General features: G+C 46.1%; 1 protein-coding gene across 1 annotated transcript in view; it reads right to left on the bottom strand.

Annotated features, from left to right (window-relative positions):
- The window catches only part of SLC12A3 (solute carrier family 12 member 3), a 1,234,282-nt gene that overhangs the window by 57,458 nt on the left and 1,162,622 nt on the right, over positions 1 to 14,202 (bottom strand). Inside the window, 1 exon segment of the mRNA XM_030203718.1 lies at positions 5,811 to 5,946. Within this exon segment, the coding sequence (XP_030059578.1) occupies positions 5,811 to 5,946 (136 nt within the window).

Raw genomic sequence — 14,202 nt, 5'->3', positions numbered from 1 at the left:
GGGACTGAGTCGGGCGCAGCTGGCTCTTCTCCCAGTTGATGATCCATCCCAGGGAGCTCAAAAGAGCAACTACCCGGTCCACAGCTTTGCCGCACTCTGCATAAGAGGGGGCTCGGATCAACCAGTCGTCCAGATAAGGATGGACTTGTACCCCTTCCTTTCGTAGGAAGGCCGCGATGACCACCATTACTTTGGAAAAGGTCCGCGGAGCAGTAGCCAACCCGAAAGGGAGGGCTCTGAACTGGAAGTGTCGTCCCAGGACTGCAAAACGCAGAAAGCGTTGATGAGGAGGCCAGATGGGAATATGCAGGTACGCTTCCTTGATGTCCAAGGATGCCAGGAACTCTCCTGCCTTCACTGCCGCTATAACAGAGCGGAGAGTCTCCATGCGAAAGTGCCGCACTTTCAAGGCCCGATTGACCCCTTTGAGGTCGAGGATAGGCCGGACAGAACCTCCTTTCTTTGGTACCACAAAGTAAATGGAGTAACGTCCCTTGCCAAGCTGACTTTCTGGCACCGGAACGACCGCGCCCAGGCGGATCAGATTGTCCAAAGTCTGCTGCACTGCCACAGCTTTGACCGGAGACTTGCAGGGAGAGAGTACAAACCCGTCTTTTAAGGGTCGGCAGAACTCTAGTTTGTAGCCGTCTCTGATGACTTCCAGCACCCACGCGTCTGAAGTTATTGTGGTCCACTCGCCCAGAAACGAGGACAGCCGTCCTCCAATCTGCACTGGGGCGTGGACCAAGACCCCGTCATTGGGTACGAGACCCTGGGGGAGGACCGGAGGGAGCACCTCCGGGACGGCGGTCTCTGCGAAAGGAATGCTGCTTGCGGGAGAAATTCCTCTTGAAGGAAGAGGGGGCAGAGGAACCCGACTTGCCCGGGCGGTACCGACGGGCTTCCTGCAACCGTCCTCTGGAGGTACCGGGACGAGTACTAGCCCGAGCCCTGACCTCTGGTAATTTCTTGCCCTTAGACGTGCCGAGATCGGTCACGATTTTGTCCAGCTCGACCCCAAAGAGCAGCTTGCCTTTAAAAGGCAACCTAGCCAGGCGGGATTTAGAGGCGTGGTCAGCAGACCAATGTTTCAGCCAAAGCCACCGCCGCGCAGAGATTGTCTGAGCCATGCCTTTCGCTGAGGCCCTCAAGACATCATACAGCAAGTCTGCCAAATAGGCTAAGCCCGATTCCAGGGCCGGCCAATCAGCCCTCAAGGAATGATCCGAGGGGGAAGCCCGCTGCACCATAGTCAGGCACGCCCTGGCCACATAGGAGCCGCAAACTGAGGCCTGCAAACTTAAAGCAGCCGCCTCAAAGGACGACCTTAAGGCCGCCTCCAATCTTCTGTCTTGGGCGTCCTTTAGGGCCGTGCCACCTTCCACCGGCAACGCCGTTTTCTTAGTCACCGCAGTGATTAAAGAATCCACGGTAGGCCACAGATAGGCCTCACGTTCACTCACAGCCAAAGGATAGAGGCGGGACATAGCCCTAGCCACTTTAAGGCTCGCTTCTGGGACATCCCATTGAGCCGAAATTAAGGTGTGCATGGCATCATGCACGTGGAAGGTTCTAGGCGGGCGCTTCGTCCCCAGCATAATGGCAGAGCCAACAGGGGCTGAGGGAGAGACGTCCTCCGGAGAGGAAATCTTCAAAGTGTCCATGGCCTGTAACAACAGGTTGGGCAAATCCTCTGGGCTAAAAAGCCGCGCTGCAGAGGGGTCATCCGCTCCATCCGAGCGGGGATCCGTCTCCTCCAAGGAATCCGCAAAGGACCGTTGGGAGACCTCAGACATGCTGCCCTCATCTACATCGGAGGAGACAAAGTCCTCCAAGGCCTGGGAATCAACCCGAGGGCGTTTACCTCTGGGAACCTCAACCTCTTTACCAGACGAGGGAGCAGGGGCAGCGTTGTGCATGAGGAAGGCCTGATGCAGCAGCAAAACAAACTCGGGGGAGAAACCCCCCAGACTGTGCACTTCCGCAGCCTGGGCAACAGCCCTAGACGCACCCTCAACCGGCGCTCGCAATAGCGGGGGAGAGACATGCTGCGCATCCAAAATGGCGTCCGGCACGAAACTCCGCGAAGGAGCCGCGCGGGAAGAACGGCTCTTAACTTTAGCCGCTTCTGTGCCGTCGCCCAAATTAAGGGCGTTCATGGCATTAATGTCTCCAACCTCAAGGGCGGCCCAAGAAGAAGCCGTCCGAGCCGCGTGGCCGGCCAAGATGGCGGAGGCGAGGAGCGGGGGATGGGCGTTTATGGCGGGAAAAACCGCCACGCCGGAGGAAGGACCGGGACATTCATCGGTCACGAAACTGTCACCCAACAAGGGCGAATCAGGCTTTAAGACCCCCGCATCCCCTCTAGAAGCGCTCAAGCGACCCGGGGAGCGACCCTTTGCGCCCTCGCCCTCCGACGCCATATGCCACGAGGAGAAGAATCGGGGAACCCCCTGCCCGCTATAAAAAGGTAAAAATTACCTGCTGTCCGCTCCGAGTTGTAACGACCTGGTGTCCCAGTGAGTAGCTGCAATAGACGCTTAAATAAACGTCGAAATAAACGCCTTTAAGGACGTTCAAAATTTTTTTTTTTTTTTTTTAACGGAGCCAGCGGGAGGGGGGAGAAAAGGAGGGACCTGGCACCATCAGGTTTGCACTTGCTCAAAAGAGCCCTCAACCCCAGGCACTCAACAAAACCTAAAAATTAGGCTTGGAGGCCTAGCCAGAGCTGCTGCTGTGTGTGACCACCACCTGCTGAGATAGAGAACATACTGAGAAGTTTCCGGCAGCACATGACCACATATAGGGAGGCAAAAGTTTGCTCTCTATCTCCACCTGCTGGTAGATGGACACAACCCACCAGTCTATGGATTGATCAGCTTGATGATATGGAATTGACTATAATTTATACTTTGAGTACTGTCTTTGATGCTGTCTATGATTGGAAGTCATTGAATTTTCTTAAGATTAAGACTGATAAGACTAATATTCTTTGGGTGGGATGACCTAAGCTAATCCAAAAATAGCTGAAATGGAAGTGTTGCTGAAATCTAACATTAAGCTGTTGGGAGTTATCTTGGATTCTAATTTACCTATGGAGTTATTTATTAGTGTGGTGATTCAGAAACGTTTCTTTAAATTGAAATTGTTAAGGAAGCTTAAGTGGTATTTAGAAGCAGATCATTTTCAATGTGTTATTCACTCTTTGTTCCTTTTTACTTTAGACTATTGCAGTGTGATCTTTATGGATCCTCCTCAAAAACAATTATGCAGATTTTAGGCAGTTCAGAATGCTGCACTGAAATTGATTCTGGGTGGAAAGAGGTCTGAATGTGTGACACTATATCTAGTTTGACTGCATTGGTTACCATTACATGCCAAGATTTTAGTGTTTATTTTAACATTTTATATTGTTTAAGCCCTGGTTATATGCAGAAGTTTGAAATGCTTTACACCCCTTCAAGATGTCTTTGGCCATTAAAAGAAGTTATGCTGGTGAGATGTACTAAGATGCATTGTAAGTTACGATCTACAGAACAACGCTCACCAGTAGGTACAGTAAAGGTTTGGAATTATTGAATCTTATCCCACCTTTTATTAGAAATATTCAGAATTATATGTTATTTTGTCGAAATCTGAAAACCTGGCTTTTCAGGAAATACTTGATAGATAATGTCTGATCTTGCTGTTTATTTTTCCAGATTGTATGTCATTTCTATACCTACCTATTTTTATTCTTTATTTCTTAAGCTTGTATGTTTTTATGCTTACCTATTTTTTGTACTCTGCTGTGAACTGTAAGGTTCAGTGGAATATAAATGCGTTGAATTAAATTAAAAATTAAATTAAGGGCAGGGAGTCAATAGGAGCGAGGAATCCCCATGAAGCATTTTTATGAGGCTGGGAAGGGGAAGGGCTCCCTGTATACCTGAGTTAGGGGCTACCAAGAAAATGCTCTTGGGGGTGAAGCAGGAGATGGAAAGCAACTACAGCACTGGGAAACAGAAGCTCTCTCTGACCCAGAGCGAAGCGACACTCCCGCCTCATAGTTGGAACCTGTGCCAGAAGACAGGACTATGGATTTAGAAAGGAACAGATCCCTGGATTTGGAACTGGTTTTCTCTGCACTGTTGGACACTATTATCTAAGACACTGATGGGAATGAACTGACTTTTAGGTTGATGTTTTTTTTTTTGGCCAGCTTGGGACATTTGTTTAAGGAGGAAGATGAACTGAGTAGTACTCGGCTCCAGTTTTAATTTTAATACTGTGTTGGATTAAAAGGGAAATGGGAATTATTTGGGGTTTTGTTGATGCCCATACAAAGAAGGTGTGGGAAGGTTCCCACAGTTAAAATGAATTAGGTGGAGCCTTCCTCTCTGCTCCTTTACAACCCCGGGGGAGCAAAGGTTTGCAAGGGGCATGGCAGCCATTAAGGAAAAAAAGCCAAGGAAATGAAAACCCATTTGGAAAGGTCTGAGGTTGAAAGTCAACCCAGGAAAAGAAGTGGCCTGACTCGGGAAGGAAGTGTAGTAGACCTAGTTGGTCAAAGAAGTCAGGAAAGTGAAGTCAGCCCTATGAGGAAGGGATGTTCACACTTGGAAAGGTTGCCATTGACAAGCAGTAAATGTTCATTAGAGTAAATCACCTGGCTGGAAATGAGGCCATGACAATTTTTCTGGTGAGACTGTTTCCAGCCACTAATTCCTGAGTATTGGAGGGAGACAATTCCTTTGTGATCTTAGACGGCCACCAGAGTGTTCAATGTTGTGCAAGCCCAAGGGAGAATAAAGCCTGCCATGGATTGAGAACTCTGCTGCTGTTTGTGTGAACTGTGTTTAACACCAGATATTCCTGTGAGAACTTTCCTCTATCCGAGTACAAAGACTGAAGGGAAATTGGGTCGCCTTGTCTACCTTAAACCACATCCGGAGATGCAACACCGCCCCCTGCAGGGACGATATAATGTGGGGATTCTCTGGATAATAGTGATATTCAACACTGTACCTGAATAGCTATCCTGATAGCAGGACAGCTTTTTTGTCACTGAAAATCTGGGTATGGCCCCAGTCAGTGCCACCAAATATCAGGCTTAAGTGTTTTGGAAGTCAAAATGATGACTATACTAATTTACAAAACATGGTAACAATTTTTAAAACATTGTTGCAAACCTCTGGGTATCTTGTGCCCATGAACCTGCAAGCTAGTTGCAAAGGGAAAAGCCCCATGGAGTATCCCATTGAAAATTTGGGGGGCTGGTTGGCACCACAAGTTCTTCTGCACCCACGGACTTTGCACTTGGCTATGGTTGGTAGAAAATCAGGACCATAATGTAGCCCTGTGCTTCTTAACCATCTTTTGGCGTCATACCTAGCCAGTGGTTTTTCAGGATATTGAAAATCCATTGGCTGCACATCTGTCATGCATATTCATTATGGTGATTCCCAAAACCTAACTGGTTAGGTGTGCCTTGAGGAGAGGTTTGAGAAGCACTGATGTAAGCAAGGGGGTTTCAAATTGAAATCTCTGTGTCTTCCTTGCCATACCCACCCTATCCCTTTTTTAACATGGGAAAAGGTACCCAGGCTATGACACAGTGCAGATACTATTGACCACACATGGGGAGAGGGGCAAATTTCAACTAATGACTTTACCCTTTAGCTACTTCAATGTAATCAATTGAACACTGCCTTTTCCATATTCAATAACTTCACCATTCCTTCCAGTTCTTGATTTTACTTTTAGACATGTTTTCTTACAGGAAAAATAAAAATAAATGCCTGATTTTCTGGATATAGCACATTTGTTACCTTGGCTTGATTTTTCCTTATCTCTTCATCGGAAATTTTCCAGGGACAATCTCGCCTCATATCGTTCACCATGACTTCATCCTTAAACCCATCATTCAGCTTAAAAGGAGCAATCAGATCTTCAAACCGCTTTGTACTGCATTAATAGATTAGAGTGGCATGAGTATCATAGCTTTGCACTGCTGAGAACAATACTGCATCATATCATGACCTGATAGGTCTTCATTTCAATACTGTGCATCACAATTGACAGCATTAAACATTCAGAAGTCTTTAGCATTGTGCCTGTGAGTTCCTCTTGTTGACATGGTAATTGAATCTTGGGGGGGGGGGGGGGGGGGGTCAACAGTAATAAACCTTTTGGAATGTTCTGCAGCTTCTGCCTTTTTTGCCTCATCTCCAAATCATAAATACAGTACATTAATGGTGCTACATGAAACAGCATGTTTTCAAAACTAATTATTGGATTTTCAATTTCTGTTACCCAAGAGGATGCCCAAGATCACCAGGGAGTCCCTCAGATAGGTAATGTCTTTAAATAACTCTGTTCGATTTGAACATTAGGTTTTAGAGGTCTACCAGATTACCAACCCAGATGTGTTTTAACTGAATTGCAAGATACTAAGACTTCAAATCAGGAACCCCAAACCCCCTATCCCTTTGTGTTTCATTAGGATAGTGTGAGGTATTTTGGGTCATTTACTTTTCCATATAATCTCTGTCACTTATTCAATGTGTTATAACTAAAAGGGACTGGAAATGCCTGGAATAGATATAAAAATCATAGGTAAAATGTTCATTTGAGAATTGCTGTTCTCCCAAGTACCCTTAATCCAATCTCTCAAATCACTTTTGAGTCTGTTCAAGCAATAGTACATAATTAGCCTGTTAAAGAGAATCGAGGGTAGGTGTGATCTTGACTCCCAGATATTTAAGATATTTAAGATGGTTAGCAACCTATTTGAAAGGAAAACTAGCCTTAATCCTTTCTCCCCTATAAAGGTTATGCTCATAAATTTACGATTCTAAATTTATTAGCATAATTTATTCTCTTAAATATACAAACCTAAATTTATGATCATAATTTATGCAGTTAAATTATGAGCGTAAACTATTTTGGAGCATAGATTATGCTCGTAATTTAGGAGCATAAAGTCAGAACTGTAAATTTTAGAAGCATAACCTTCATAGAATAAAGTCCAAAGTACCTCAGTTTTGCCAGTACAGTGCAATCCGCTTAAGTGCAAGGGTCTGGGACCAAAGAAATACATGCAGTTAACCGGAGCATGCACTTAACCGTTGTGTCGCAAAGAAGCTTGACATCTGATAAACATATGTACAGTACTGTTTATTATATGTACACTATACAGTCTCTGTTAAATGACATTTGGCTTTCTTGAAGTAATCAGTGATAGTTCTCTGCACACTATTGTGTCTTTGAGTTTCATAGACTAAGTCTGCCAGACGGTAAAATCTGTCATAGCACTGACATCCAGTGTCCTCCAGATAGGCCCAAATGGTAGTGAGACTCTCCAGCGCTCTTGCAAAAGTGACAGAAGGTTGTTGAATTTGATCAGCATGTGCCTCGCTGCTCAGTTGAGCATCTGTTTCATCGTCAGCTGTTGCCTGCGTGTAGGTGCATATCTCAACATCAGTGCTGTCGTCAGCTGTTTGTAGATTGTAATCAACAGCTACGTAGTGATGAAACTCCTCCTCAGTAACACTGGCTGGGATGTCAGTAGCCTGTTCATCTGACGCGTTTGCAATAGCTGCATCTGTTTCGTTCCTCTCCGCATCTTTAACAAAGCTTGCCCGCTTGTAGCAGTTCATAATGGTTGACTGTGTAACATGATTCCAGGCTTCTTTCTGCATATGTAGGGAATCCAACAGTGATAAATTATGAGCCAGTTCAACAGCACGTTTATCCTTGCCAGTCTGGTCGTCCATAACGCTCATCAGAAGACGTAGCAGAAGAGCACGATAATGTGTTTTGAAATTGGCTATTATGCCCTGATCCAATGGTTGGATCAGAGAGGTAGTGTTTGGTGGCAGGAAGCCCAGCTTGATGTTAGACAGCCTGACATCAGCACTGTGTGCAGCACAATTATCACAAAGCAACAAAATCTGATGCTTTTGTGCCTGCATTCTAGTGTCTAATTTCTTTAGCCACTGCTTCCAAATTTCCCCAGTCATCCATGAATTTGCGTTAGCCTCGTATGACACAGGAAGTCGCTTAACATTCTTGAAGCAATGGGGATGTTTGCTCTTTCCAATGACGAATGGTTCCAACTTCTCACGCCCTGTCACGTGACAATCGAGTGGAGGATTGGAGAGACTCGGGTTTTCGATGTGACCTCTGGTGGCCGGCGTCGGTATTGCACCTGGCCCACACTGCTGAATTCCAGGCCCGGACAACCAGATGGCACTTCAGAGTGAGCCTGGCCTTGGAAGGGGAATGGGGTCAGATGAGCCTCCTTGCGGCTGAGCCTCAGTTCTAGGAAGTCGGGCCGAAATTCTGGGGTTTTCCCCTGCGGAAGTGGGAATGGGGTCAGACCTGCCACCTTGAGGCTGAGCATCAGTTCCAGGAGCTGGGCTGCATATCTGAATTTTTCCCCTTCAGAGGGGGGGCGGGGGTGCTGACTTTTCAAATGACAAGGTGGAGAGATTTCTCCGGATTATTGTTTTGCCAGTTTTCCATGACCTGGATGCCTCTTCTGAGCCCGACCGGGCTGCAGTTTTAGAGGTTCATAGGAGAGTCTGAGTTTCACCCCTGCATAAGGGGAATGGGGTCAGATGAGCCTCAGTTCCAGGAGGTTGGGCTGAAATTCTGGGTTTTTCCCCTGTGGAAGTGGGAATGGTGTCAGACCTGCCTCCTTGTGGCCGAGCATCAGTTCTAGGACCTTGGCTGCATACCTGAATTTCTCTCCTTCCGAGGGGGACCCAGACATTTCATTAGACAAGGTGAAGAGGTTTCTCCAGATTGTTGTCTTGCTGGTTTCCCTGACTCTATGTTTTTTGTTTTTTTTTAATAAATTTTATTAAAGTTTTCTCAAATACAAAATAACCAACATTCGGTTGCTCAGTTACATATTTCTTCTACATCAAGCTTATTTAACTCCAACTTTAACCTTCCCTCCCTACCCCGGTGGTGTGTTAGGCTGCTCTTTATACTGTTCATAAAGTGTCCATATTTTGTTGAAAACCAGCATGGACCCTCTTCGCATAGCTGTTAACTTTGACATTTGATAAAGGTGCTCAACTTTCCCAATTGCTACTTGTAGTGTTGGTGGTTGCACCTGCTTCCAGGCACGAGCCAGTCCAAGTCTTGCTGCCACAAAATATTGAGTCGCCAGTCTATGTTGCCAGCCGGGTACCGCAGCTGGTTTAAAATGCAGTAGGCAATGTTCTGCCTTCCATGGGTATTTTCTTTGTAGAACTTTATCAACCAGCTGCAATACCTCTTTCCAGTACTCTTCTATTTTTCCACATGACCACCAGATGTGGAAGAATGTGCCTCTGTGGCCACACTCCCGCCAACACTGTCCTGATGTTTCCGGGAACATCTTTTGTAGTCGGTCTGGTGTGTAATACCACCCATAAAACATCTTAAAACCATTTTCATTCACCGTTTGTGCTATGGATGGCTTAAGTAAATATTTATAATTACCCTTCCAAACTATTGCGGGATAAGTAGTCTGCAATATCTCTTCCCATCTCTTTTGATATACTACCTGAGGATCAGTCCGTCCCAGCAAAGCCAAGTATATTTGGGTTATCCCTCCTTTGCCTCCTCCTCTAGTGATCGCTAGTTCTAGATCTGTTTCAACTAGGTCTAATTCATCCTGTGCTTTCTTCTTAAGGAAGCTGCGCAGGTTGCAATAGTAGGTAAGATCTCTCTCTATCAGGCCATATTCCTCCTGGAGGTCTGCAAAGCAAATCATTTCTCCATCTTTCCATGTTTGCCCTAATGTTCGCAACCCTGCTTGGGCCCATTTGTCAAATATCTTCTCCGATCTCCCCAATGAAAACCCTTTTGCCCAACGTATTGCTGTTTGCCGATAATACCCCCTTTCCGGGAATAGACGCCTCCTCAATTGGTACCAAGTCCACAGAGGATGCCTCAATCCAATGGGCATTGTTTTAATTATGGGCACCAGTTCCTCTTTCGGTATCCACAAGATATCTTCTATTTCTCGCCTGCCCAACCATGCTCTTTCTCAGTGAAGCCATTTCTTAGATGCCCCAGGGGACCACTCCGCCAAGACCCGAATCTGGGCCGCTTGATAATATAGGTAGAAGTTAGGGACTCCCATACCTCCTCTCTCCCATGTTTGAAACATCATAGATCGCCTTACTAGTGGTGGGCGTTTCCTCCAGATATATGCAAACATTTTGCGATTAAGCTTTGTAAAGAAGCTTGTGGGAATTGGGATCGGAATTGCCATAAATAAGTATAGCAATTTCGGGAGCAGCATCATTTTGATAGCGTGTATGCACCCTTGCCAAGATATGTTAAGTCCTTCCCATCTGTCTAGCTCCTGAAAAAGTTCTTCTGCTTTCTGGGGGAAGTTAGCTGCATATAGCTCCTCTAGCTGTGGGGTTATCTGTATGCCCAAATATTTAATAGCCTTCTTCGCCCATACAAAGGGAAACTCAGTCCTAAGGGCCGCTAATTCTGTGGGGGGCACTGTGAGATTCAGAAAGGTGGACTTTTCCAAGTTCGGTTTAAACCCTGATAGTTTCCCATATTGTGTGAGATGTTCTATTACCCTTTTTATAGATGTTTCTGGCTTCGCAATTGTGAGTAATATATCATCGGCAAACAGCATAAGTTTATGTTCTCTCCACCCTCTCACCACTCCTTTCACCGCCCCATCTTTCCTAAGCATGCAGGCTAGCGGTTCCAGGGACAGAGCGAAAAGTAGTGGAGATATCGCACACCCCTGTCTGGTCCCAAGTTGAAGCTTAAATGTTCTTGTATAAGACCCATTAATTTTTAATGTTGCCAGTGGACCTTGATATAGTAACTGTAACCATCTCAGAAACTTCCCCTCTATCCCCACCCACTGCAGTACTTGGAACAGAAACGACCAGTCCACTCGATCAAATGCTTTTTCTGCATCAATCGAAAGCAATATTGCTGAGGTCTGGTCGTCTCTCACCTGCTGGATAACGTGCATCAGGCATCTGGTATTGTCAAATGTCTGTCGCCCCGCTATAAAACCCGCCTGATCCTCATGTACTACACCTGGTATCTGCTTTTGCAGTCTGCAGGCCAATATTTTTGTGAATATCTTGTAATCTACATTCAAAAGCGAGATTGGCCTGTAGGAGCTACAAAGCTGCGGACGTTTCCCTGGTTTTAATAATAGGGTTATTGCTGCTAATCTCCAGGTATAGGGTAGTTCCTGAGACTCAGATAGATCATTAAACACTTTCAATAGGACTGGGGCCAAATGCTTACTATACAACTTGTAGAACCTAGTGGGAAATCCATCTGGACCTGGGGCCTTACCACTTGCCATATCTGTTATTGCCCACATTATCTCCTCTAGTGAGATGGGGGCTGACATCTGCTCGGATCCTCCTCTCTCCACCTGCGGAAAATCCGCCTCTTGTAAGTATTGCTCTATTTCAGCTGCCTCTGGGACTTGTTCTGGTTCATATAAATTTGTATAATAATCCAAAAATGACTCTTGAACCTGTTCCATCTGTGTGACAAAATTCCCAGCCGCTGTTTGGATGCCCCCTATATGATTACGTTGCGCTAGCTTTTTCAATTTACAAGCTAGCAGTCTACCCGCCTTGTCCCCAAATTCAAAGTATTCTTGTTGTGTCATTTGTAGTTTGGCGGCCAATTCTGCCAGCTGCAACTCATTAAGTTTATTTCTCAGCTCGTTTAATTTTATCTGCCCACTGGTGTTTTTGGGGTTCTTTTTATGTGCTTGTTCTAGTTTCAATAGTTCTGCCCTAATACTCTCTTCTTGTTCAACCCGTGTTTTGGTTATATGTGCTCCCAGTGCTATTAATTGTCCTCTAAGGACCACTTTAAGACCTTCCCATAAATATTCTGAGCGGACCTCCCCCACATCATTAAATTTAAGATACTCCTCAATATATTTTTCTATCACTGGGATATTTTTAGTATCCATTAGGATTGCCTCATTTAACCTCCAGTATCGCATGCCCACCTGCCGGAATCCTATATGCAGTTCTATTACCACTGGAGCACGATCCGATCAGGTGTGTGGTTCTATATGTATCTCACGTATGGTATTAGCCACTGCCACATCTCCCATCCATCCATCTATTCTAGAATAGGACCTGTATTTAGCGGAGTAGTATGTATAGTCTCTCTCCTGTCCATGTTTTGCCCTCCATAAATCTGTCAGTCCCCATCTGGCCAAGAAACCCTTCAGTCCTTTCCTATCAAGTTTAGCATATACAGCTTGGCCTGTGGAGTTATCTAACGGGGGGTGAATCGTGACATTAAAGTCTCCCCCCAAGAGGAGTCGACCTTGTTGGTGTTTTTGCAATTGTTGTTCCACTTTTTCTATAAACTGTCTCTGCCCGGAATTCGGGGCATACGGATTAACAATTGTGTACTGAACATTATATAATGAAATTAATACCAGCAAGAATCTACCTTCTTTATCAGTTACTGTATGTTGAACCTGCCAGGGATGTGAGTCCGACAGCGCTATTAATACCCCTCTCTGCTTAGAATTATCTATACATGATGAGAATAATATTGTAGGGTATCGCCTATGACCCACCAGCTTCTCGTGACACTTTTTCAGGTGTGTCTCCTGCAAAAGCACTATGTCCGCTCGCAAGCGTATCATTTCTTTGAATGCTAACTGGCGCTTCATAGGCGAGTTAAGGCCCCTCACATTGAATGTTACACACTTAAACACTTTATCACCCGATGCCATTCAATCAGTCTATTACACATCCACCACCGTTCCCCCTTGTCCCAATCCCCCCACCCCCCTCCCTCTTTCCCCAATAACCTGGAATAGCATGCACCCTTCTTCTTTGAGGGCATGCTAAGAAAAAGTGTGGACTTCCGTTCCCGCCTTCGATACCAGCCCATTTAGGCGCTCTGGCCCTTAGCAGCTTGCAAGCACAGTTCTAACTGTCTCAGTTCTTAAATTTGGCAAGACTTTATGGGCAGAGATTTAATTCCAAAGTGCGGTGTTCCTTCATGTGCCTTTCCCTGCCGCGAGCCGTTGATCTGATGCTTGTCTTCTCAGCCGTCCTCGCCCCTGCGATACTCTCTGCCATTTCTGCTTGTTCTTTTTCGGGGATCCACTGGATTGACGCGCTGTGGTCGCTGGTGTCTCCTTGTCCTGCCCCAAAAACTCTTGAGCCTCCTCAAGCGTGACTACCTGGCGCTGCTTGCCCTCTGTATAAAACACTAGGGCAAAAGGATGTTGCCACTTATATTTGATTCCCTCATCTCGGAGCTTTTCCGTTAATGGGCGTAGTGCTCCTCGCCTTTTCAAGGTGGTAGCCGCTAGGTCTTGAAATAATTCAATGGGATATGTCTCCCATATTATAGGGCTAGCTGCCCTTGCTTGGTGCATGACTTCCTCTTTAACTTTGAACTCTGTAAAGCAAGCCACAATGTCTTTAGGCACATTAGCCTTTCTCGGACCAAGTGCCCTGTGCGCTCGCTCTAGTTTGATTGTTTCTGGTGTCACTTTGCGCTCTGGGGTAGAGAGCAGATGAGCCGCTATATCCTGCACTACCTTTTTGCAGTTGATAAATTCCGGTAGCTCCGGCAGGCCTCGCACTCGGATATTAGATCGCCGGCTTCTATTTTCAAGGTCTTCCACCTTGTCAGTGAGGAATCTCATGTTTGCTTGTTGCTCCACCATTTGCTGCTCTATCCCCGTTAACGTTTCTGCATGCTCCTCAAGGCCCACTTCAGTCTCGTTAACTCGGTTCCCCAGTTCTTTGATCTCTTCTCTTAAGTCTGCGCTTAATTGCGCGAAATCGCGCCGCATCTCTTTAATGTCCTTTTTAATGTCCAACAAACATGTACTCAGCTGCTCCCATTTATCTGGTGGCAACTCGTTTTCCTGTGTTTCTTCGTGCGTGCCCTGAGCGCTTGTAAGCCGCGGGCTTAGGGAGGCCCCTTGACTAGGCTGATCTCCTGCCTGCTTGTCCGCCACGTGGTCGCGTTCCCGATATGCGAAGGCAGTTAAATCCGCCGTCTTGGATTTCGGGTTCGCCATCTTCGGGAGTGCGTGCCTTTCGCTGGCTGTTCTTTCTCGCCTTTCGTTTCGGGCTCCAATTGCTTTACTTATTAGCTAGTATTTGGGCTGGTATTCGGGAGCTTCGCGTTCAGACCGCCATTGCGGATCGTGACGTCACCAGAAGTCCC

The sequence above is a fragment of the Microcaecilia unicolor genome, chromosome 5, assembly GCF_901765095.1.
Source record: "Microcaecilia unicolor chromosome 5, aMicUni1.1, whole genome shotgun sequence".
Taxonomy (NCBI): Eukaryota; Metazoa; Chordata; class Amphibia; order Gymnophiona; family Siphonopidae; genus Microcaecilia; species Microcaecilia unicolor.
The sequence above is the reverse complement of the archived record's forward strand: the minus strand, read 5'-3'. Positions and strand labels throughout refer to the sequence as shown.